Source organism: Coenobita brevimanus, chromosome 21 (assembly GCF_032717465.1).
Source record: "Coenobita brevimanus isolate Jiangsu-jjx chromosome 21, ASM3271746v2, whole genome shotgun sequence".
NCBI lineage: Eukaryota > Metazoa > Arthropoda > Malacostraca > Decapoda > Coenobitidae > Coenobita > Coenobita brevimanus.
In genome coordinates, this window is record NC_136974.1 from 1,558,990 (window position 1) to 1,585,400 (window position 26,411).

The 26,411-nt window shown below is 40.2% G+C and overlaps 1 protein-coding gene across 1 annotated transcript; it reads left to right on the forward strand.

Moving 5' to 3' along the window:
- On the forward strand, nt 1–23,883 carry LOC145392054 (pyridoxal-dependent decarboxylase domain-containing protein 1). The gene is made up of 17 exons (XM_080266511.1): nt 1–122; nt 4,562–4,659; nt 6,112–6,478; nt 6,991–7,181; nt 8,696–8,885; nt 9,711–9,870; nt 11,189–11,316; nt 12,309–12,380; nt 13,168–13,272; nt 13,562–13,663; nt 14,791–14,862; nt 16,055–16,156; nt 17,239–17,403; nt 19,378–19,612; nt 20,885–21,037; nt 22,070–22,272; nt 23,396–23,883. Exons 1-17 carry the CDS (start codon nt 90–92, stop codon nt 23,624–23,626), a joined length of 2,607 nt encoding a protein of 868 aa, XP_080122637.1. The 5' UTR covers nt 1–89; the 3' UTR covers nt 23,627–23,883.
- Nucleotides 23,884–26,411: the final 2,528 nt, after the last annotated feature.

Genomic DNA, 26,411 nt, shown 5'->3' on the forward strand with positions numbered 1-26,411 from the left:
ATCACGAGAGTGGGGAGGGAGGCCGAGTATATTGTGTGTTAAGAGGAAATATCGCGGATTTTTCACGTTTCTCTGAGTGTAGCAGCTTCATGGCGGAGAAAAAGGAAGACAGCAAGGCGGAGGTGAGCTGGTAATGTCTGTAAATGGAGGTAGTTGGCAGAATTGGAGTTTGTTGTGGTGACGTCAGAAGTTGTTTACGTGGATCGCTGGACTGTCAGTTGTCTGCACCGGTACTCACATTTGACACTATTAACAGCAACTGGTCCCGTGTTTCTGTATGAATAAGGATGACGGTAAGTTATATTGGCCCATGGCGGTGGAGTATACTAAGGGAACGCCTTGTATTTGTGAATAAACGAAAACTTGATGGACGTTGATGTTTTTATTATTGTGTGTACTTTGTGGTAAGGATTTATCAGGCTGTGGATATTTACACCTGACTTTGGTGTTGGAGAAGGGTGCTCTGATAGAGCCATGCAACTCCACTGCCCAGTTATACAAATGTTCCAAGTCAGCTCCTTCCCTAGCCCCTGAAAGGAGGATGGTGGATTGGAGGAGGAAGGCAACTAGCATGCTGTCCTCAGGATTCACCTGGGGTCAGAGCAGCTGCCATTCCTACTACCACAACTGTACATGGAGGTACCATGATGGCCATGAATGCATCCAAGTTTACAAATACCACAATATTATTTTTCACCTGACTGCTCATAAGCCCATGGATCCATTGTACAGTAGGATAATGTTTACAAAACCTTGACACCAGATTCCTGAGAAATATTAATGTGAATCAATACATTGCACAGTTTTACATTTTCTTTTGTGACGTTTCTCCTACAAATTAAACTAGATATTGTTTATGTCTTTACTGTGTGTCAGTATTGGCAATTTGCTAACGTTTTGCCTATTAAAAGCATTGCATTTTTGTTTTAGTGGTGCTTTATGGCTGTAGGTGGTATGCTTTTGTTTTCACTGGTGCATTATTGATCTGATTCAACTAATCAGAGAGCCAGAAGTGGGTCTGTCTCATGTTTTCAAATTTGAAATCAGAGTAAAGATAGACTTCGCCAACGACTAAGGATAAGATTCGAAAATGGTCTCAGTTTGCCCTGAGTGGCACAGAGCTAGGTTAGTTTAAGTGGCATTTTGGCAGGTTAATGCCTAAAATGGCTTGATATTCAGTCATTTATTTTCACCACAGAAGAAAAAGTACCGTAGATTAATGTTAATGTTTACAAAGCCAAATGACACAGTAAAGACCCCACAATGTCAGTTACTGTATATCTGTTGACGAAATGTCACAGAAAAAAGTTGACTTAGAACTGTGCAACAAATTACTGTAATCGCGTTATTATTTCTTTGGAATTCTGTTTTATTGTTTTCTAAACATTTACCCTACTTTTTTTTTACAGCAGATAATATATTCAGGTAAGAAAAACCTGTCATGGAAAGATGATTACAAACTTTTGATTAATGTCTTGAACCAAAATTGATTTTTTTTTTTTTTTTTTTTTTTTTCCCCCAGTTAATGCCAGACAACTTTCATTCACCTCCTAGCAGTGCACCACAGTTAAGAAGTAAAGTCCATTTCGCTTGCATTATTTGACAGGCAACTACATACTGTACACTTGTTATTAACCCATCACTACCCAGCTTTATCACTCATGGGATGCTGTAGACAAAGTAAGATAAAAATGTGGTCTTTGTTGACAATCACTTTTAGAAGACATTGATAAATTTTTGCTTCCAGTAAGTAGTACTGTATTCATCAGTACAAATTACTTTTCATCTGTTCTGTTTCCTTCACAGATTTGTTATAGATTATTAACCCTTTGAGATTCCGATGACGATTTTGATCATAAAAAAGTGTATTTACACTGACCAATGAAAGAAACCGATTGTGAAGTGAATATGCAGCAGAGACTAAAATAAAATTGTGCATCTCTTTCCTTTGGCCTTACTGCACAATAAAATGCAAAAATTACCATAATCTGTATATTATTGTAAAGCTAATTTATTGTAGTTTTGCTTGGTTTAAACCAGATTTACATATCTTTATTAGTTTTTTTTTTTTGCAGCAAAGTATAAAATTTTTGGTTTTCGCCTAACTTCAAAAAGGCATTTTGACATTTTATTTTCTTTGTTCTCCTTTTTTGAACATACTACGATAAAATACAACTATTCAGCTTTAAAATGACACCAAAATCAACATCTTATAATGAAAAGTGTATTTACACAGAGGGATCTAAGAAAAATATTGGACTACAAAGATGTGGGTCAGCTTGAGAGTGGCTGACTCTAGCACAGACATAATGTGCCTGGCCCAGAAACCTGATAGGACTAATCTGGGGGGGGTGAGGGGTGAAGCCCCAATTTAGGTGTCACTTGCAGTAGAAAACAATGTCAAATAAAAGTGGCAGAAAAGTTGATAGAAACAAATTTGATTGAAAAAATGAGTGAGAGGAAACGTGTATATCATTACTGGTAGCCTACTGCAAATTGAGTTACAGCCCATACTGGCACTCATCTGTCTATACTTAGCCAGACGCCATAATCTCGGAAGGGGTGGCTGTTTTTGTTTCAGTTAGTTGTTTTATGGAGAGGGGCACTAACCCTCCACCAACCCACTTATTGACACTTAGGGAACATGTATGGTTTGTTCATATGGTTACTCTCAGTGTTGTAAATGGTTTCCAGGTTTGAAGAAAAACGTTGGGCTTGTAACTCTTAGTAAAGCCACCTGAAAAGGAAAGAAGAGTAATAAGAAGTGACAGGAAAGTTGGGGAAAAATAGGAAGAGGGGAGGGCAGATACAGAAAAAAATGATAAAAGTGAAGGAAGAAGTAGACAGCACTACATCAAAAGTATTTGCCATAAATCCTAGATTTTTCTTGTGTGTGTGTGTGTGTGTGTGTGTGTGTGTGTGTGTGTGTGTGTGTGTGTGTGTGTGTGTGTAAATATGATGTTCATTTATGTTAGAAATGACTGGTGTTTTGTTTATATATGGCTTTTGAGTCCAAACCTTAGGCTTCCATTATTTAGGGTTCCATTAGTAAACTTTAAAAAAGATGTGTCCAGCATTATCCACTATGTATGGTAGAAATATTTGCACAAAAGGGGTAGATAGGGTTGACCAGAACAAGTGAAGGAATTAAATATAATAAACTATGATTCTGAATGGATGATTTTCCACTTTTTATTCCCTTACATATACAGTAGAACCTCGGTCCTCGAACACAATCCGTTCTGGAAGGCTCTTCCAGGACCGAATTGGTCGAGGACCGAACTAATTTTCCCCATAAGAAATAATGTAAATCATTTTAATCCGTTCCAAGACCCCAGATGCTTACCTATTTAAGTTTCAGTACTGGTACCAGTGCTTTCCTTTACGAGGTGACTATATTTCTCTTGCCTTTTCACAAATTAAATCCTCACTAACACTGTCTCCTGCTAACTGTTTCTCATTGATGAAGATAAGCAATAATTTTTCCACTTCAATTATTTTCTGCACTACTTTCCTCTTTTCACTACCAGTAGCGGTACTGGATGAACTTGCTTTCTTTGGAGCCATTATTAGGGGCTAGTACTGCACTGAATCAAGAAAAATGTGCAGCACAGCAGGACAACCACGTTGACGAACAACAAAGGTGGACGCATGACTGTCGGTCGGCCAGCTTCCCTTCGTTCGGCTACGTTCGGGTTGGTCGAGGTCCGATATTTTGGTCGACCTCTGGAGCAAAAATTTCTTGAATTTTTTGGTCGAGGTCCGATTTGTTCGACATGTGAGACGTTCGAGGACCGAGGTTCCACTGTACTGTGTTGCCCCACGAGGAGCATAGGAGCTCGGGGCTAGGCAAGTTGGTCCTGAGTAAGCTTCTTTTCCTCATTTTGTTGATTAAATATGTTCATAAAATTATACATATGAACAAAGTGATAAAGGAAACACAGAACAATAGTTTAGTTGACTGCTTTTCATTTTTCAAATTATCAGGTGAAGATTGGCAACTTTTGGGAGTTTGTGAATTCTCCCATTCATTCTTTCTTATATTTTATAGAACTTTTAACTCATTTTCTGTTAATTTTCTATCTTGTAACATTCTTAACAGGATTTAATTAATGAGTTGCATTTTTAGTATTATCTTCATTCAAGTTTTTCATTCTTTCCAAAAGGGTGGTTAACCCCCCCTGTGTGCACGGCCTTGCATGTTCTTGTTAATTTATTGTACATTTGATTAATATACTGTACTGTACTGTAATTACAAGATGCCCTTTTTTCCATGTAGATGAGAAGGGCTTAATGATGGAAGCCAAAATGTGTTGGGCTAAATCAAAATGTTCATCTTTGCCTTTTACAGTATCTCCCTACCTACACCTCTGTCTGTCTGTCTGTTTATTATCTATCTATCCATCCAGTATATCCATCTATCTGTACTGTCTATATCTTGTACAATATTTATCTTATCTGTCTGTTTATCTATCTAACACACACACACACACACACACACACACACACACACACTTTATATGGAACCTGCACTGTATCTCATAAGTTATTCAATTCACAGGAGGCCAGAGAAGAGGGCACGGTTGCAACAGAGAGTGTAGCTACAGACACAGCTGCAAAGCCTGGTGACATGGAAACAAACAAGGATTCAGCAGGGAGGTAATTTTGAATTGGTTTAAACTGAAAAGCTTAATGTTGTTCTTTTAAATTGGTATCATGTGAGAGTAGCTTGTGGAATTACATGGAGGTACAGACAGACAAATGAGGAAGTCCAAGAGTATTTTGATATTGATGTGGATGTGATTGAAAGTGTTAAGGAAATACCTTGAGATGGTTTGGCCATGTGAAGAGCATGGAGAATGAGAAACTGACTTGGAAGAGTGTACTGTATGTGATTAAGGTGGAAAGGGAGACTGTGGATGAGATGGAGGATTGGAGTGGAGAGATATATATGAGAGAGGGGGAAATGAGTTGGAGGTAAGGCAGCTAAAAGGCAGAGAGTGATGTCGGGGTGATTTGTTTGTGGTCATCCCTGAGGGGATGAAGGTGTCTGGCAACAGAGAGAGAGAGAGAGAGAGAGAGAATCATTGTGAGGTGGCATTGTGGGAAGGTATTACATATGTAAGGTCAGGTTTAAGCATATTATGAGATGAGTAGAGAGAGAGAGTGATTTGTTGATGAATGAGCAGCAGACAGGATTGCATTATTATTAATGTATCAGCTGAATATGCACATATTTCAAGTTGTTTTAGGTGGAGAATGTTGTGCTGATTATTGTTTATACACCCTGTAATTAGAGAGGTAGGGAAGGTTTAGTTATAGAACACCCCTGGTAAGGAGTAAATACAGTGCTTGTAATGGGAAACCTAACGAAAGAGTTAACAGGGAGATAATTTGGTAATACGTGGGTGTGGAAAGTTGAGAGTAAAAGCAGTGGAAATTAATTGTTAAGAATTTGTATGTGTGAGTTACTGAGGATGGAAACACTGAGATTTGTAAAGGATGTGGCATAAGACAGTTGTTTTCAGATTGTATGGCCATGTCGAGAGAGAATTGTTATAAATATGGTGGTGGATAGGATGTACCCCTATGTGAGTGAGTTTGAAAGTTGGAGGAGGTGCTTTGAATGGCGGTACAAAAAGGAGGATGAATATGGTGAATGAGTGAGACAGAGGTGTGGAAAAATGATGAAACTAAAAAATTTCAAGGGAATGAAATGGACGGATACATTATGAACAGTACTGAGAGGCACATTTTTTTTTTTTTTTTTTTTTTTTCATCTTCTTCTTCCTGGATGTTGATTGAAGTATTATATAATAGGCTCGTGTGAAGGGCATCTTTAGAGTAAAATAAAAATGAATATGTGTGGGTAATGATTCTTTGAGGTGCAGTCAGATTTTAAAGGACTGAATATGTGGATGGTTTGGTGGCCTTTGTCACTGGGCATACTGTTGATAGTTCTCATATTACTCATTCTTTCTTTGTGGATCCTACCTTACCTCTTTGTAGGTGAGAATTTGACTTGGGATGAAGATAGTTGTGGTGTTGGTAGTATTAAAGGTTTGTTAGCAGTAATAACATGAGAACTGAGTGCATCAATATATTTGACAGCTCCAATGAGGGAAAGGAAGAGGAAGCACAGAAGAATGCTGATCAGAAAGCCAAAGAGAGCAATCAAGAAGTACAAGAGGAATCAGGGAAGAAAGAGGAGGGAGTGGAAGGAAAAGGAGGAGGTGGGGAGGAGGAGAAAGAGGAAGGCACTACTGAAGAACAAAATAGGGAGGGGGATTATGGAGGGGGAGGGGAAGAAGAGGAAGAGGAAGAGGAGGAAGATGTATTTGGATCACTGGCAACATTCACCTCAGAGGTCCTAAGTGCTCTGGCGTGTCCTGCCGAACCCCTCTCCCCTCAGGACCGCAGCCCCCGCCCCCTGCCTCACCAACCCACAGACATACCGAACACCATGAAGCTTTTGCAGGTAATGTATAGTGTTGCTTGTAAATGTTACTGATTGTACAGAGTTTAAAAGGGTATATTCCATACATGTTACAGTATTATATTCTTTTTTTTTAGTAATTGTATGTATTTGTTCACTGTTAATCTTACTTGTTAAGCACAGTGCTGTAATGTTTTGTGGGATTTAATTTTTTTTTCTTTCTTTTTATTAATGTTTATTTCTGAACTTGGATGAGTAGCCTGTGATATGGCACTGTCATTTGTTTAATAGCTGTAGACACCTGGATTTGAGTCTGACTCTTATCTGATTCACCAGTTGTTTAATTCAGTTCATTAGTTATAGAGGGGTATCAGTTTACTATGACAGTCCATGCATCATTTTTACATAGGACATGATACTCCGTTAGTTTTTGCCACATTCTTTAGCCCATGGAATGTGAGCCACAGCTCAGTTTCCTTCAGGTTTAGGCAGAACTTTCACATTGATGACATTAACAGAGCTTTTTCAAAGCACAGTAAACTCTTGTCCCACAGGACTTGATGACATATGACGAGGAGGAGCCAGAGGTGAGCTATGGTCCTGGTCCGTGTGATACCGAGGGTCGGCTGGCAGCCACCTCGCACCTCCTGGCAGCGCTGGTCACCACCCTGGACCCTCAGCACCTCCGCCGTCTAGCCACACGCTTAATGTCAGACTCCTGCCTATGGGTCTCTCGCCTCTTCAGGTGCCACATGCCACATTTCTTACTAGCTTAACCATGCTTACCACAAAAGTGAAAATATATTTTATCCATGAAGTTTTAAGAAATAAATATATTAAGAACAACTGTTTTGTACATAATGACATTGTATTATGCGGTACAGTATACATATGTGATTGCAACTGGGTCAGAGTTTGTAGTGGAGGAGGATGGATCTAGGGAGACAGTGGCATCAGTTTCAAGTAGAATGTTTTCTCAGTGCTTCATTATCTGAATTATCTTCTGTAATAATGCATGTTTTTTTACGTAATTGATTGCATATCTTCACAATAAGTTTATTCCTTAGACAGTTGCAGTTATACAGATCACCTCTAAATATGAGTTTTGTATAGCTCAAAATGTTAGAGGAATTAAGAGCTTAAACTCTTTCCTGTTTTTCCCTCCCATCCTTTGTTATCCACTTTCAAAATGAATCAGTTACTTAATGTTCTTAATTAATGCCATACCTCCATGCATACCCCCTCCCACTCAGCCTTACATTCACATATACCTTTGTATGTCACTCTTTGCAACCACTTTAGTTCTTCCTTCTTTTCCTATACACCCTTTTATATTAGCATGTAGAGTACTGGTACTGCAGTATTTTTTATTCATTTCCATTGCTTACCCACCTGCCTCTCCTGCAGTAAGTCCTCATTTTATATCACCCTTTTATGAATTTTTTTTTCTATTAAGTGCTTATTTAATAAAAAGAAAATAAAGTTCCATTGCTTCCACTAAAGGTGATTTTCCAGTTCCCCCCAGTATACAGTACCAGTTGTATTGAAACAGTTGAGATTTTAGAACGTGTCTTGCATATTATAATGAAGACTGCCTGTGCCTTTGTATTTTTCTCTCCCACTGTCTCTCCCAGGCTTTTATTTTTGTCCATGTGCTGCATTAGGTTGTCTGGCACCTCTTTGTTAATTTGTTATTTTACTTACTTCACCTCATTATTCTCTTGTATAATTCATATATCATTTTTTATATCAAACTAGAATTCATATTGACAGTATATTAGTGTGCCAGATACAGAAATAAACTGGTAAGGAAGAGGTACTGCAGAGGCTCCTTGACAGACAAAAACGTAGCCCCTAACTTGTGTGACACTCCTCATATTACTTTCGAGTCCACCGTCTATATTTATAAGGATGTGATGTGGGAGGGTTTTTCATTCATTCTCCTCATGTACCCCCCTTTCCCCCACCAGTCCATTTTCTCTCACTCTTGCTTTCACTCAATCTTTTTGACTCGAGATTTTTGCTCCAGATGTCTTTGGCTCTCACTCTCTCATAATGTTGTGGACTCTCTTTCTCTTAATTTCATTGACTCACTCTCTCTTGTAATATCTTTGACATTCACTGTCTCTCTTAATCTCTCTGACACTCCTCCTCCAAATCTCTTTACCTCTCTCCATATTGCTGGTTCTCATTCTCTGTTAATCCTTTTGATTTCCACCTTCATTCTCTTTCCTAAGCTTTATTGCCATCCATTTTAAGGTATTTTGAGTCAACTGCCTACATCCATGAGGATGTACGTGAAGGTGTGGTGAGAGTGAGTCGAATGCTGCTTCACACACGCTATCCCCGCTATGGTCAGGAGGGCTACCATGCACTCTACACCCGGCCACCTGTCATTTACACAGCTGCCACCGTCAGGCCTGGATTGCCTCAGCACCTCGCTACAATGGTAGGTGTTTTTTTACCTGTGTGAAGGCATGAATGAGGAGTTCATAGATACAGGATATGGTTCATTTCAGTTACAACTCTCTTGATAGTTATTTTTGCTTTTGTACTATCCTCTTTGTACTTCTAGACTCCACCCACTCTGTTTATTTATGAGAATCAGGGTTTGAATTGGTGTCATTGTTGTTGTTGGTTAACCCTAGTCAGTCTGGCCAAGCAGCTTCATCAACCACTGGTATGCAGCTGCCTCTGTGGGGTTGTCCCATACATTCCATGCACTGTTGATGTGTCTGTGTCTTGGGTTACGAGAATTGTTATAATGTGAACATATATTTCCCACTGGAGTGTAAGGTATATTTGAAGTTACAGGGTCTGTATCCGTATACCTATTAAAGCTTACTGTATGCTTTTATATTCTAACGTGCTACCTGCCATCAAATTTAACTTATATCAGCACCTGTTGATCAAATTAGATAAACAGTATTAATCAGAGCATGGATGCATCCTCAGTTGGTACCGTGGAGTGGGGGTTGGGCATACTGTAGTATGCATGATAGTGATGTTTTTTTTTCACTTTGTTTCGATGTCCTGTGAGTTAACCGTAACTATGTATTGTGATCCAGCCGTCAGTAAAATTCAGCTTTAATGATAAATTGATTGTCAGAATGTGTTGCATTATTGTACTATTTTGTGTTTTACTCTCATCTTAAATGTCAGGACCAACTTGCCTATCCCCGGGCTCTTATGCATCTCATGGGGCAGCGTAGGATTGGATGACGGATGAATGGATGTACTATTGTACTGTAAAGCTCTCCACTTATATCCACAGCTAGGCCTGGGGTCAGTGTGTGTACGTGTTGTGCCGTGCTGTGATGAAGGAGGCTTAGGTGCGGCGAGTGGGGCCTGCATGGACACAGCTGCTCTCTCCCGCATGATGGCTGAAGATGCTGCTGCCCACAAGAGGCCATTCCTGGTCATTGCTAATACAGGTAGGTGGAGAGTAGTGAGTCTGGACATATGGCAGGTGCAAATGCAGAAATCAAATGTGTCAGAAGGGAACATGTAAACATTATTCTCTCTCCTCACTTCACTTTATGATTAGTGATGTTTAAGAACAGTAATCTGACATATATGACCATGTGTAATAAGTTTGTAAATAAGTGTTTGTTGCAAAATATTCAGTTGATTATGAAACACATGATCAGAGCTATGTGCCTCTCCATCATTAATGCTGTTTTGTTGTTGTCTTTAATGTTGATTTCAAGACTGTTCATTACATAATGGAGACAGTAGGAAACTGGATCTTATCAGAACTACACGTTACAGCTGCCATGTTGAGGATCGAAACATTAAAAATACTAAATCATTAATGTACATGTGTTACTTGTTACATAAAGGATTAGTGAGACTATCAGATCCTATCAGACAGCCTCTGTATTTACCAATCTAATTAATGTTATGCCACCAGTTCATCCTCTGACTCAATGCCACCAGTTCATCCTCTGACTCAGGGATTCATACACTTCTCTAAACTCCTTCCATGTGTTTCTGTCTAGCAGCTGAATTAGGCTGTGCCACTCCTGCACTTGGCATGTTCCCCAGGTAGTAGAACTGTGCACTTTCCAAGCAACTGTAACTCACAGACCTGTTTTCCAGTGGATTCTGTCATCAGCTGTCCAAACACACCTCCATACAGCATGCTGAGAATTTCTCATTTTGCAGTCTACCTCCCACATCTCTTTTGAACCCCATAAATTGCAAATTGTACACAGAATAGAACTCCTCCCAACTTAATACACATCACAAGGCCACACACCTTGTTCCATGACATTACCGACCTCATACCTGCTGACTAGACCTTTGTTTTACCGATATTGTAAAAACTTTCAGTCCCTGTGCTTTCACTCCATCCCTTCACCACATGAACTTCTCTCTAGCCTCCTGCATTTGTTCAACAATCGGAATTAAATTGCCAGCCGACTAAAGCTCCTAAGGTATCCCACTTTAGAGTTTTGAATTTTCTTGACTGCCTCAAGTGCCAGGATAAACAGCAACTGAACCCTTGAACAAGAATTTCTCATTTAATTCCTCACCTATTGACTTGGACATAGTTGCCCCCCAGTACAGCTTCATCATCAACCAGACAATCCATTTTTCTGCATGCACCAGTATATACTTCATAGCCTGTTTTCCCACCACCCTGAGTACTCCATCAGACACCTGCTGTAAGTCCACAAGCATGTAGTAAAACTTTCTGTTCCTCAGTCCATTACCTGCGTGATCCTAGAGTGCACTTGACCCCTTCAGGTGGAGGTGCAGTGGGTGGTGTTGACAACGTGAGTCGGGTGTTGGAAGTATGTAACCTGCATGATGCCTGGCTCCATGCTGAGGGTCATGCACTGGCTGCACTCACACTCCCGAACACTCCCAACCTGGTCAGTACTTGATATGGTGTGCAACTTGTGGTAATCCCTTCATTTAGAAGTGGATTTTAGGATGATGAAATAGTACTTTGTTAGAAGACTCGAACCCTTTGTAAAAATATCCTGCAGCCATCACTCATATGTGAGTGATACTAAGGACATTGAGGAGCAGAGAATCTAATTTATAGTTTGTAGAAGTTACTCATCAGAACAACTGCAGGCAAAGCAGAATGGGTGGTGGAAGTACTACAATAAAAAAATTTATGAATCCCATATTTGGAGTGAAGAAAATGGGGTTGCTTTAGGGTCTAGATATAGTCAGTGCATGCACATAATAGAGTATCAATGAAAGTCCTTGAAAATGAGACTGGGGGTAATAATGTTGAGAGAGGAAAAGTATTTGAGATGTCTGCCATTGAAAGAGCCTGTGTGAAAAGTTGTCCTGTAAAATTATCCTGTAAAACTTAAGTTTCATCTGGGGCATTATTTGTGACCCTCTAAGTGGGAAGTGCCTTATATGTTGTATGGATGAAGAGAGTGGAACAGTGTAGTGGTGAGAGGCAGATGAGATCTGAAAAGTCTGGAGGCTCTTTTGTCACGACCATCAGTGATGGGAGTTCCTAAAAGGAAGTAAGGCTTTAGTTAACAATACCAGTCAGTATCTGAGAAATACATATTGCAGTATGCTGTCTCAAGAAAAATGATATTAACTATTATTCCTTACCTGTGAATATTTGTGGCTTAATGGTTTAAAGCAAGAAACAGTCAAAATGATAGACATGTTCCTTATGTGTGTAGGCTAAAATGTTCAGCAGGTTATAGGATACCTTCTCAGGTAATGTTACCAGGGATATAGGCTGTATATTTTAATTGTATTGAACTATAGTAGTCTTAGCTTTGGGCTGCTATATATCAAAGGGAGTATGTTGGAACTTGCAGGTAGTGTTTTTAATCCATTGCTTTTGTTATTGAGGTACTGAAATCAATGCCTATCCTTCCACCAGCCTGCCCGAGTGTGTGACAGCATGACCCTGCCACTGTCCCTGTGGCTGGGCATCCCTTCACTGCCCTATGTGGTATCCTTTTAGTAAAACCAGCCCACAAGGATGAACCATATCTCAGCAACTAGGAGGGATTGGTGACATGTATTTAGTGTTGTGAAATTAGTAATAAGTAAAATGGATAATTCATCCATCCATCATCCAATCCTATGTTGCCCCATGAGGAATGTAGGAGCCCATGGCTAGGCAAGTTGGTCCTGACATTTAAGATGAAAGTGACCAGCCTCACTTGTCCCTGAGTGGCATTACGTGGGCAATAAACCCCAACTATCCCTTGGTTATAAACCCTACACAGGCTTAATCCAATTGGAGCACCTTAAATACCCACTAAACCACCACGTGCCATAATTTGGTTATATGGTTACCACCAGCATTGTAAATGGTTTCCTGGTGTACATGAAACCATTTGGCTTGTCACTCAGCGTAGAGTCACCCATAGGCAGAAGGAAGAGGAAAGAATGAAGGAAAGAAAGACAGAAGAGGGAGTGTAAAGTCACCTGAAGGCAGAGGAAAGAGTGAAGGAAAGAGACAGAAGAGAAGGGAAGGAAGAGAGGAAAGGGTAGACACCCAAAGCAGCACTACAATGAGTGAGTGGATGGTGAGCACCTCCACCTACCAGCAGAAAACATACAGTAAGATTTTGTGTCTTTTGACTGTGGTAGGTTTCTCTAAGATGAATATCATCTGTTGTTAGCTGAAAAATACACTGTACTGGTAAATGTAGCATGACCAAAGGCTTAAGCATTGTGACAAGAAACTTTTGGCTATAATGATGCAAATCCTTAACTAGTGTAAACCACAGACCTTATACAAGGCTCAAGAGGCATCAGCAGTGCATGCAGCCGGGCTCACAGCACTCAGTCTTCATGTGCGCCTCTCATGCCTACCCCTCTGGACTGCACTCATGGTAATTTGTTCCACACGTATGTTAGGCATGTAATAACTGATGCATTATGTTTCCCTATAAACAGTAAATTATGTCCCTAGCAATATGCTCAATATTTCTCTCTCTTGTGCTTTCTGTCATTGTTTACTGGATTCTCCCTCATCTCCATTCGTAGTTGGGAAAGTCAGGATGATGATGATTATAATTTGCAGTGTTATTCTCTACATAGTCTTGGATTGTGTGAGTTAGGTGGATGATTTATTACCATATTTTGTACCCACACTGAACCATTAATTTATTTCTCTTACAGACCCTTGGACAGAGTGGAGTGGTGTCAAGATTGCAACATGCGTTTGAGCTAAGCCAGTACCTCCAGCTGCACCTTGCCAATCTAAAGAGGATACGGCTGTTGGTGAGTTGAGGTCACAGTTGGTTTCTGTCTGTGTTTATACCCAGATGCCATAATCCTGTAAGGGGTTGATATTTTTGTGGGAGTATGTGTTATATTTTGATTGCAAGTTTCAGTCTTATAATGACATAGGTATCCAGTTCAACTGTGTATGTTAGGAATGACTGTATCCCCTAGCAGTATGGCTGCTGTGATTTTAGCGGCATTCTGTTGCCACACATCACTGCTTGTGGATGCCATACCTCAATAACTGGGCTGCTTTTAGTTGTGCAGCTTAACATGTGCAGTAATCTTAAGGCCAGATCAATTGATTTGTAAGATTCCAGGCCCCAGCATCCCCTCCACAATCTCTTTGAAAATGACCAGCGTACTGCATACATCTCGCCATTGACACCAGTTTTATAGTGCTGTACATTATGGTGAGCCATTTTTGGATCTGAAACACCTGCACCCTCATTTATGACAACACCTCTTCAACCTCCCTCTCTTGCCCCCTCAAGAAAGGAGTTGGGTATAACTAAACAGTGTATCAGATAAGAAAATGACCGAAAGTCAACACACCTGCTAGTAAACTTCATCATCCTCAGGAATTACTTATCACCTTTAGCCCCTGTTAGGCAATAACTTACATTCCTCCCAGAGTCTTCCTAATGCCAATTGTGCCACAGATTGTGGATGCAGATTTTCAGTCAACTGGTAACCTTTGCTTGAGCAGCATTACACACATAATAAGCCTATGATAAATTCCCAGTCTATGGATATTTGTAGTTCTAGGTCCCCCTGGCATGTCAAAGTTTGTGGATGCTGTTCCACCATTATTATGCCAACTTACAGGTTAAAGAAATTTATTACTTTAAACTTTTGCCGATTATTTCTTGTAGATAATTAGTGTTTAATTTTCTTCTTCGTACGTGTCAAGTGGGGTTGGTGGAGGATTAGTGCCCCTCCCTGTAAAACAATTAACTCTAAGCCCTCGGCCACCCCGTTTGGGATACATGGCGTCTGGCAATGAATGAATGAATGATGAATTTTCTTCTTGTAAGATTTTGTGTAGCTGTAATATGTGATATGATATTCACAGCTATTGGAAAATACTGCAAATGTTTTATACAACAAATTCCCCTTTTCAGAGCCCTGCCCCCCCAGATGAGGACAAGGTGGTGACTATCCAGGATCTAGTCAACAAACCAATCAGCACAATGGTGAATCTCCTGCCATTACTGTAGGCTGATTATTGACAGCCAGTTATCATCATCAGCCTGTTAATAATCCATCCATCCATCATCCAATCCTACATTGTCCCATTGAGGAGCGTAGGAGCCCAGGGCTTGGCAGTTGGTCCCTTTAATAATAATGATAATAATAGTCAGAAGTGTAATACTGTACACGTAGATAATAAATAATGGTTGCTTGCATGTCATTGATGGGTAATCATTGCCTGTGGTGAGTAGATGTCTGAGAAACCCACTCAATTTTTTGATAATACATGCAGTCATGCATCTCCTTACCATATACAGGTAATATTACATACTGTGTTACTTATTCTGTCATAACCAACCCTTCTTGGCTCCAATACCAACACAGAATAGCTGACAAGTAGTCTGATATGGCTGAACTGCAATGCAGTCCTACACAGCACCCTGACTTCATGCACCTCACTATCACAGGTCAGGCATTACTTCAACGTAGCCACAACAAAAGATCTCTGGAGGTCACTGGCTGAAGTGGCCATTTTCCTTCAGTCTCCTGGATTCACATCCAGATTACAAGGTTTACGCATCCCATTTTAACTTGACAGTCAGTGGACTGACTTTGGTGGGTGTATGTGAAGCTTATCCATAGAGAAAAATACAAAAAACATGTGCAAATAGTTTGATGTGTGAGGTGGAGCCAGGATTATGGGAGCTTGGATGTTGAGTGGATAGATCTTGAATGATGTGTGAATGATTGACTCATTTCACTGGGTAGGTTGTTGATAGATTTCCCACTTCCATACTTTATCTTTGCTTGTTTCTAGCTCCTACCTTACCATGTCCTTCGGTGGGTCACGATGATGATGATATAACACTGAGGTTTGAAATATTATACTTTTTGTTACTGTAGATTTGAAACATAGTAAGCTAATGGTAAGGGCAGACAGTAGTAGTAAGGCCTGAATCATGGTATTGCTCATACTTAGGTGGAGAAATATAATGTTGAGGCCTGAAACTAGTACTACTACTTTTTGTATGAACTTTTAAAAGTATGCCTCAATAATCTCTTGTTTCCTAGTCTGTCCTCCAACCATGCCTCTCCTTTGTCATGATGGTATACACTTCTTCAGCTTGTTCTCCAAGTATAACCAAGTTTATCTTACACATTTCCACATAATGATTTATTTTATTTTCTCTACAGCAACTCCTGGAGACAGTGAGTGGATCTGTGGTGTTCCAGTATGTGGAGGAAGGTAACCCTAACAGCAAGAACTCTGAATACTATGACAACCTCAACTCCTGGGTGTGTACAGCAGCAGGATGTTATTAGGGAGTGAATGTGTGTGTGTGTGTGTATGTGTGTGTGCGAACGTTGTGCGTGTCACTGGTAGGTGTCCATTTGGTAATGAAGCCAGACCATTGATGTTTGCTAAAGGATGCACCGTGTATGTTGTATGATTTAGTTTCCATGTATACTCTTGATGTTTACTAAATGGTTCTGACCTTATACATAAATACCTGTAGTTAGAGTTTTATATTAACATTAGGGATGCACCAGGTATACAGTATTGTGCAGTTTTATAATGGAAAAATTTTGCTGTCTGACTGGATAGCTGTGGTATCTGGCCAGATGGTGAGTATTTTAAAGTTTTTAACAATATAAGTACTGGGACATTAGCCCTCGTACATACATGCAAGGATTTTTTGTTCAGTCTCTTTCATAAGTGCCATATATATTCATACATAAGTTTGAATTGCATAAGACAGATTTTAAAAGAAAGTACAGGGAGGGGTCAGCTAATATAAAAGTAATAACAGGAAGCTGAAATACATGGATGGTAATATTTCAGGCTAGTTATGCTGCTGTATTTCTTGTCTGATATTCAAGTCAAATTCATGTTTTTACTGTATTACTAAAGCTGGTTCTTAGAAGCATACCAGTAACTTTGTGGTGTATAAGGTATTTTTTGTGCTGTAGGGCTTAAACAACTTTTTTAATATGACAGTCAGTAGAATTACGAAACCCCATAATTGTTGGGAGTGATATAATCTGGTAAATCATATTGTGTGGATGGTTTTTGATTGCTATGTTAGCTGGGACTGTTGATGGCTTGAATGTTATGGATATGTACTTTGGGAGCAAGTAATTTCTCTTGTGATTCTAGTTTCTCTTGGCCCTGTGGATCAGTTGCCTTCCCATCAAAATACTCATACAAGTCACCCACAACGTTACAATATCCACAATGCATAGCTTTAGTATAGGTGTTTTAGTTTTGTCTGGACTCTGTTGTACTCTGTCATCAGGTGGGAAAGAAGGTCAGCATGATGGTGATGGTGAATTTATCATGATGAAATAATAATTCATGACTTTCTCCATGGTTGCAGCTGGGCCAGGTAGTAAGGCGTGATGTTGGAAGTGTGGCATTGGAGTTGGTGCAGTTGGAATCAGCAGGTCTGGTTCTGCGATGGAGTCCACTTGAAGCCCCAGACACACACCATCTCACACGCACAGACCTTGACCACCTCCTGCACTCACTCCATCACCAACTGGTAAGCCATAAAAGAATAGTGAAGTGAAGGTTTGCTCATGACATGGCCAAAGTAGGTCAGCACAATGTGGGAGAGTGGGCAGGCTGAGAGGGGAAGAATTAAAGCACAGAGGACAGACTATGGATTTTAGACTACAGGATTATAACTGATGTCATTTCTCACCCTGGGAGAATGGGCCAAAATGTTGTAACATGCTGTATTTTTATTTGCTAGGGTAGAGTAGGGAAGATACAGAGATGGACTATGGAGTCCTAGCTTAATCTGCTTGCAAGGCAGAGCAGGGCAGGCAAATGAATGAACTGTCTTATCAGTGTTACTGGTATTTTTTAAGCTTGGCAAACATGCCAGTGTCTGTGGCTTGCAGTGGGCCTAAATAATCATGCATTATACACAACTTGATAGAAGAGAAAATAATGTGAATAATATCGCAGTGGTGCTGTTAAGGTATTAATATACTGTAGTTAGAGTACCCCATCATTTTATCATGAGGTATTAAGACAGTGAAGAACACATAATTGCAATTGTGTTGTGGTTGTAATTACTTATAAAAGTGTAGTATCCTATTGTTACTCATTATTTCCTAAGTTGATGTGGTAACCCAATGCCAGATTTAAGTGAAGCTTGGACATTTTTGGAAGGACACAAGTCTAGAGTGAGAGCAGTGGAAATGAGTTATTTAAGAGGAGCCTGTGGAGTCACATGGAGAGACAGGCTGACAAATGAAGATATAAAGGAGCATTGTGGTGTGGATGTGGATGTGATAGGAAGCGTTAGGAGGAATGCACTGAGGTGGTTTGGCCATGTGGAGAGGATGGAGGGTGAAAGACTGATGAAGAGAGTGTATGTGAGTGAGGTGGAGGGGGGGAGAGGGAGGGTGAGGCTGAGGATGAGATGGAGGGATGGGGTGGAGAGGTATATGAGAGAGGGGGGTGTGAGTTGGGAGCAGGGCAGTGAAATGGCGGGGGGCAGGGTGACGTGGAGGCAATTTGTTTGTGGCCACCCCAAACTGGATTGAGGCGTCTGGCAATAGATAGATAGATAGATAGTCTGTGTCAGTACATGGTAGTGACCATCATCCACTCACTCAGTGCTGTGCTGCCTGCTTCTTCCTTCACCTTTATCATTATTATCTGTGTCTGCCCTCCTCTCTTGCTATTTCTTCCATCCTTCCTGTCAGTTTTTCTTATTGTTCTTTCCACTTCAATTGGCTCTACACTGAGTAACAAGCCTTGTGGTTTCCTGTAACCGAGGAAGCCATATACAGTGCTGGATGGTAACCATATAACCAAATGACTAGGTAATGTGGAGCCTACTATGGTGCCCCTGTTAACTGGATGGAGGGATGCAAATGCAGCATCCATTTGGGAAACGAATGTACACCCATCCTCATGCCTCACTGTGGTGAGGTACTGTCTGCCACAAGGGAACATTGATTCACTGCACAGGACAGCCCTGCAGGGGCATTTGCTTGTCTGTGGTGGACGGGTCTGCTCAGCCAGACAGATCTGGATTACTCAGTAGCGGCAACAACAACATTTTTTTTTCCCCCTTAATAATTGTACACTGCTCAGACGTGCTGTCAATGTACTCCTACAGTAACTTCTTAATGTGGAGTGTTATGATGTTTTGCCAGTTAGAGCAAAGTTCATGTGCTTTGTACAGTGTATTTATTCAAAATTTAAATTTCCAAGAGACAGCAGCATAAGTTTCCCATATTTATTGCTGAGTGGAAAAAAACAGGATGATGATGATGATGATGCACTGCTACCTATGTTGGTCACCTATCCAAATGTTGTTAACTGTGGTTGCATAGCCCTGAGCCCTTCCCTTCACAACAGATAATATGGGAATGGATGTCTTTTCTCCATTAGTATAGAATTTTGAAGCATTTATTCTTTCACTGGTATTAACGTATTAGTCAGTTCATATAATTATATTGGTAAAATGCCCTTACAGTATGTTTCCCTCACACAGGACATTCTAAATGCAACAGTAGAACAGCGCAAGACATTCACAGAGCTTGTGGCATCGGCACCGAACCTTAAACTAGTGGATATCCCTGGGTGGGCAGGGTTGGGTGGGGTGAGGTACATGGCAGAGTTGTGGGCACATCAAGACCCATCCACTCAGGCCAGCAAAGCAGACATCAATGCCCTCAATGTTCACCTTGTCTCACAGTTGAAGGCCACAGATTCTGCCTTTTCACTGGGTAAGTTAACACTCTGGCTTCTGTGACATGTTCAACTGAATCAAACCACACTGCATGAGCAGGAATATAATACTAGTGCGTTCCCAACCTTGAAAATGTTAATGGTGAAAATATTAACACAGCTGATTGTGACTTACTTTCAGCTGAATAACATTGTCTGGAATGAGCAGGATTAGAATACTTCAATCATCCCAACTATGATAGAGTTTATGATGCAGTAGGTAGGTGAAGCTGCACATATGAGGACTGATTGGAGGAAAAGGAATTAAAGAGAGTATGGTGGGTTGAAATGATGAGTGTAGGAAATGCCAGCACTTGCTGTTCCTTTTGCTCTTATAGCACTGCCTATTGATGTCATACATACATACATGATACATCATCTAATCGTGTGTTACCCCATGAGGAGTATAGGAGCCCTGGGCTAGGCAAGTTGGTCCTGACTCAACCCTGAGTGGCATTATGTGAGCAGTAAACCTCAACCACTCCTTGGATATAAACCTGCACCAGCTCGATCTGATTGGAGTGCCTTAATTACCCACTAAACCACCAGGCACCATAATTTGGTTATATGGTTACCACCGAGTGTAGTAGATGGTTTCCTGGTCCACAGGAAACCATTTGGCTTCTCACTCACTGTAGAGTCACCAGTAGACAGAAGGTAGAGGAAAAAATGAAGGAAAGAAATACAGAAGAGGAAGAAAGGAAAGGGCAGTCACTTGAGAGCAGCACTGCATAAAGTGAGTGGATGGTGAGTGCCCCACCTACTCTTCTTTACTACTTTTGATAATATAAAAATGTTGTGTTGGACTCTCGACACTTAATTCCAAGCCTGACTACTGCATGTTAAACAAGTATAAATTATTGAGACTTGGTTAATGTATTATTATTATTATTATTATTATTTTTATTTTTTTATTTATTTTTTTTTTTATAGTGGATACTTACCATTTTTTATTTACTATGTGTACCCCATCATTTGGTGAGAAAAAGACTCAAGATGATAATGATAAACTATAATAAGGTAGTAGTGAAGCTTTAGTATAAGGATGTGATGAGTCAACCCTCCATCATTTGGTGTGCAAGTATCTCAATTCCTGTGAAGCTGGTGGGGGTTGGTCTGAGGTGGGACTACTTCACCTTTGCTACCTGTCATGTAAAAGATGGCTCTCCTTATCTAATGTGAAAATTGGAAACAAGGTTGGGGTGAAGGTAATACTTTGGTACAAATATTTCCCTTTACTAGTAATATTTTTGTTTTTTATCCATTGTTAGGTGAAGGTAGTGATGGCCTGAACTGTGTGAGGTTTGGTATGGTTACGGCAGACACTGACCTCTCAGAGTTACTATCCCTTGTCCTTTCCACCGGTAAAGAAGTTGAGCGATCTTCACGTATCATTGACCAGATGACTGATATCGTCAGGAAAGGTGAGTGCTGGGTTGTGGGTGTTTGGTGGAATGGTTACTGATAGAGACTGGTTGGTTAGTGTCTTGAAAGTGTAGGTCAGTTACCATGTGGGTTAGTAAATTATAACTGGTTAATGGTTGATAAGGAATATGATAGATAGGCAGGTAGATAGATATAATATGTTCAGAGAAGCATGTGACAGGGGTTTAGTACCCCTTTTAAACCTGAATGACCAAGAGGTACAGGTGAAGGGCATCAAAAAAAAAAAAAAAAAAAAAAAAAAAAAAAAAAAAAAGCAGAATGTTGAGGCTTGTGACATGGAGCAAGGATTCTGGTGGGCTTCATTTGTTGTTGTTCCTGCCTAACCTCAGTCTGTGGCTTAGCAGACCCATCAACCACAGGCAAGCAGCTGCTTCTGTGAGGTCATTCTCCATGTACAGTATAGTACATTCACAGGAGGTATCAGATTCCTCCATAGTGTAGACAACACCTCCTCAGGATCAGACCAGAGTCCTTCCCATGACAAGATGCAGGGAAGTACGAGTAGGTTTTGCTCCTGGGTGGACACCACAGCTGCTCCACCCAGGATGCACAGCGCCACCACATGTAGACTCCTCGGTAGCATTTCAGGGGACGTGAATGATGTATGATTTAATGTTTGGCCAATGTCAGTGGGTATGTTGTTGACAGTCTTCCTCGTTTCTGCTTTCTCTTTCCAGATTCTGAACCGTACTTCATCCAGACTCTTGGTGGGAAAAAGGGTTCAGATGATGCTGATGAGGGGGATGTCTTTATTAAATTTTGTTTAGTTCATGGTGGAGGATATTGTGTCATGATCACTACTATTAAAAGATATATGAAGGTGTTGGGCAGATGGGTAGATTAACAGGTTTCTTTCTGAAGCATTTTAATCTTTTAACATCATACCATATTCCCAGTTTATTGCTTAGTATTGACTAGTTCATATATTTGTTAACCATTACCCCACACTTTATAGCCATTTTGTATACCCATTCAGTATGTCTTATAACTTCCATGGTGTCACCCTACAGGCATTGAGGCAGCAACGGAGGACCTAAGGCGGGAGAATGAAGAGAGACTGTGGCAGGAGGGGATACTGCGTCATGTGCCCATTGTTGGGTCTGTTTACAATTGGTTCTCCCCACCCCCAACCCAGGGCATCAAGGGCCGTACTCTAGACCTCACTGCAGGAGTGTTGGAGAGCACCGAGAACATTTACCGGTACCACATGCAGGTGAGGGATGTCCAGGCACTGGATTAGGTTTACAGTGGGACACACAGGAATGGTTGGTGGCAGTGTGATACCTGTAGCTGAACTTACCTAATTTAGATGTGGTACAGTTGTGGGAATTATTGTAAGTCACTTGGGGGTGCTCACTGTTCACTGAGTTGACGTGATACCATGAGATAATTTACTCTCATTGACAAGCCACATGGTTGCTTGTAGCCCAGGAAACAGTTTACTGTGTTGGGTGATAACCACATAACCCAGTGGATGCCTGGTGGTCTAATGGGTTGACGTACTCCAAGTGGATGTGATAATCTGAAAGGAAATTAAGGTTCATTTCTCACATGATTGAGCTGGAAACAGATGACATACCATTCCCCCCTTTAAATGTCTAGGTGAAGTAGCATAGTCCTGGACCTGTATGCTTCTGATGAGGCAACAAAAGTTTGGTTGATGGAAAGATAGATACATCAGACAGTTGTGAAGAATGCCCTGCAGGTAGACAAATAGACAAGTGTAAATGAATGTCCTGTAGATAGACAAGTGTGAATGAATGTCCTGTAGATAGACAAGTGTGAATGAATGTCCTCTAGGTAGACTATAGTAATTGAATATCCTGCATCATGAAAGATTGTCAGAATCCTCATATGAAGCACATACTTCAGATTGCCCTTTTTTTCAACTGCAGGAAATTATTGACCATCCACATGTAAAACATAGTGTTTAACTCCCTTACGGTCAGACACATATTGTACCATAGTATTGGTTTGTGGATCCTGCTACTTGATGTAATTCACCTTTGGAACACATCTGCCCATCCACAAGTTAAAATTGCTTGGGAAAAAAATGGAGGCCTATAACGGAAGCACGAGAGATCAGGGCTGGGAGTATGTACAGTGTTGTAGTTGAAGCTGTGGGGAAAATATATACATTGGTAAGGATGAGAAGATTGATTAGGGAAGGAAGAATAGCAGGGAGAAGATATACCAAGGAATGAAAGTCAGCTACACTGTATATAAAAAGAAGTACCAAAGCCATAACATCCAGTGGTAAAGTTAGGAAAATAGCTGGCAAATGAGAGAGGAACAAAGTAGATACTATGAATCAGTCTTTTTATTTCTTTTTACAGATCCGACACGGAACAGCCCCAACTCGAACGGAGACCAAACTACCACCAGCTCCCTCCATCCAGACCCCAGTTACCCCCAATGCCTCCTCTCCCTCTCACTCCCGCTCCTCCTCCAACACGTCAACACTCCATTCCCGCCATGCTTCTGAGAACCAGCCAGTTGCAGTGCAGGAAGGAGTAAAAACTCCAGCAGTGTCAGCCAATGGAGTGCCAGCTGCTGTTCAGAGCTAGGCACTTGCCATGTCAACTAACCCCTAGAATTTTTATACACCTGTATTATGGTAAATTAATGGTCTAATTCCATTACTTGCCAGAAGAGGTTAAGATACCTTGAAAATAATTTACATTTTCTATTAATCAGTCCTGCACAGTGCCCCAATTTAGTGTGCCTCCAAAAGCTCATGGTAGCTGTGCTGAACTGTTTTGTGCAGCTCTGTATTTCAGTCAGATTTTGCCTGTAACATTCTATACCTATCAACAGTCTCTCTCTCTCTCTCTCTCCACCAAGCACTCATTAACAGCTCACATGATATTAGGTTATGTGCGAATACTTTTTTTTTTTTTTTTACCAGTACAGAGTAAAGGATTTTTATGCAACTAATTCCAGTGATAACTTGGGGAAAAATATACAGTATCTGATTATATGATATTAATTCATTATATTGTCATGTATTAGTACTGGTTGGAATAGTAATTGTGACAAGAATGATGTTGCAAATTACCAGTTGATATATTTTAGTAATTAACAAACTACCAAAGGTGTAAGCGATATCAGAGTGAGTTTTTAGTACAGAGTTGTCCAGTTATACTTACACTCTGTTGATTGCAATGGATATGTATAATTGCGTTTTATACAAGCAATATTTATATCTTATTTACGAATAGTTGTTAATTTTCTGGGGGGTAGCACATGTCAGTTACTTAGTTACAGAGTTGGTGACACTCACACATTTTACTTGAAATTGATATGATAGGCAATAGCACAAGTTTGAAAATGTTCAGTTTTTCTTTTTACTTATAGTATATACCAGTGGATAGGCATGTGAATAACTTGACTTTCATTCCAAGGATAATTTTTTTTTTGTTACCACTAGTTGATTTTATGTAGCTAAGAGGAGACATCTGCAGTGAAGAGGGTAGTGAAGGCTGTATCTAACTGTACAATTTGTAAAAGCTTAACGTGAGTAAAATTGTCTGGAGATAGCAAAGATAAAGCAAGATATGTCATCAGAATGAAGGAGATACAGACAGAGTCAACATTGGGTTCCATGCCAATAGATAATTCTTGGTATATATTGATATTCCATACAACATGAGGTGTGGAATTGTTGAATGGATAAAGAGAAACACACTGAGGTGGCATGGACATGTTTGAAGAATCCATATACAGTAGATCAGTTGCCGGAGAAAATATGTGAAAGTGATACAGAGGTCAGTGTTGACAGAGGCAGACCTTTTGTGGTGTGGAAGAATGGAATGGTACATTACAGAACGAGTAGGAAAAGGAAGAGGAGTGTTTGAGAGAGTAAGAAAGGTGTGTGAGGGTAAGGTAACCTAGAGGCACTTCACTCATGGCCACCCCCTGTTCAGGGGTTACCAGGAGGGAGCAAGGCATTAGAGATGGTGATAATGCTGATGACAACAAGAGCAGCATAAATTACAGTGGTCATAATTTTCTGATATAGTAAGGGATATGATCAGAATGCTTGACCAGTTCTGGATTTTAAATATTTTCACTTGTTTTAGTCTGAGTCTTGGTGAATGTATTGGATTTTAGATGTTTTGGTCATGAGTGTGTGTTAATCAACTCAGACCAAGGTTTAACATCACCTGAGTCTTGGTAGCCAAATATCCTTTGAATCATTTAGTCAGATGACATTTTTTCTGTTTTATTGTTGCTTTATTCAGACGACAGTCAGCTTTGTAGTATTGATATTAATCTGGTCTTTTGATTCTTAGAAGTGCCAGTTCTTCCAAAGGAATTAACAAACACAAAGACATGTTTGCACCTTTACATTTGCAATAATTGACTTTATTCATATTTCTTTAATGCCATCAGTATGAAATGCCTTTCCTATATTGAATGTCATCATGTGAAAGTAACAGGAGTCCATTAAAAAATATATAATGGGAGTGAAGGGTTCAGCAGTGGCCGTGAACCATTGTACCTGGTGAAGCTTATGTCCCCCACCCTGGATGAAGTCCGATTGGGGGTTGGGTAGTGGATGGATGAAGTTTCAGGAACTTGTGTTAAAAAGCCTGGCAGCATCTCTCTCAACGAAGTCATCATATTGTAAATATGAAATGTTAAATTTTTTTATATATTGTATATAACTTCCGTTTCACCCACCGTCAAACTAAAAAACTGAAAGTAAATGAGGGAGGCTTAAAGTGACTGGGCAGGGTGGTGGTGAGTGTTGGCATTGAGGCTTGGATGCATTTATTTTCATGAGCCACCTTGTAGAAACTCAGTTGGGTGTTGATCAATATATAGATATTGTAATTGCTCAGAAAACTGTCTTATATTTGGGGGGTTAAGTATATGACCAAATGGACCCCTTGTAGTCTAATGAGTTAAAGAACTCCAACCAGATGTGGCCCATTAAGTTTATATTCAAGGGGTGGTTTGAGTTTTGTGTTTTGCTTTTTTAATACACTTCATGGAAAAGTGATTGTTCACTCACCTTTGTCTAGACTGGGTAGCGTAGCATCTTTCCTCTGGGTTCCTGATGGCGTAGTAAAGGATTGGATGAGTGAATAGAAAGTGTGATAATACCTATGATATTATTGGAAAGAGTGGGGTTTTTAGTGCACTTCAGACACAAAAGTTATTTATAAGTTCTTGTAGTTATTCAGATAAATTATTATTTATTATACTTCTATTTTGAGATATGTCAGTTATGCTTGATGTTATGTAAGGCTTATTGTCATTACATTTTTCATCGCCTATTTTTGTTTAGCTATATTAGCAGCGCTGATGAGGAGCCTACATGTGGTGGTGCTCTGCACCCTGGTT

Coding starts and splice junctions, on each gene's coding strand:
- LOC145392054 (XM_080266511.1), top strand. CDS start 90: ATGGCGGAGAAAAAGGAAGACAGCAAGGCGGAG. Junction 13,664..14,790: donor TAAAGAGGATACGGCTGTTG/GTGAGTTGAGGT, acceptor TCCCCTTTTCAG/AGCCCTGCCCCCCCAGATGA. Junction 22,273..23,395: donor TTTACCGGTACCACATGCAG/GTGAGGGATGTC, acceptor TTCTTTTTACAG/ATCCGACACGGAACAGCCCC.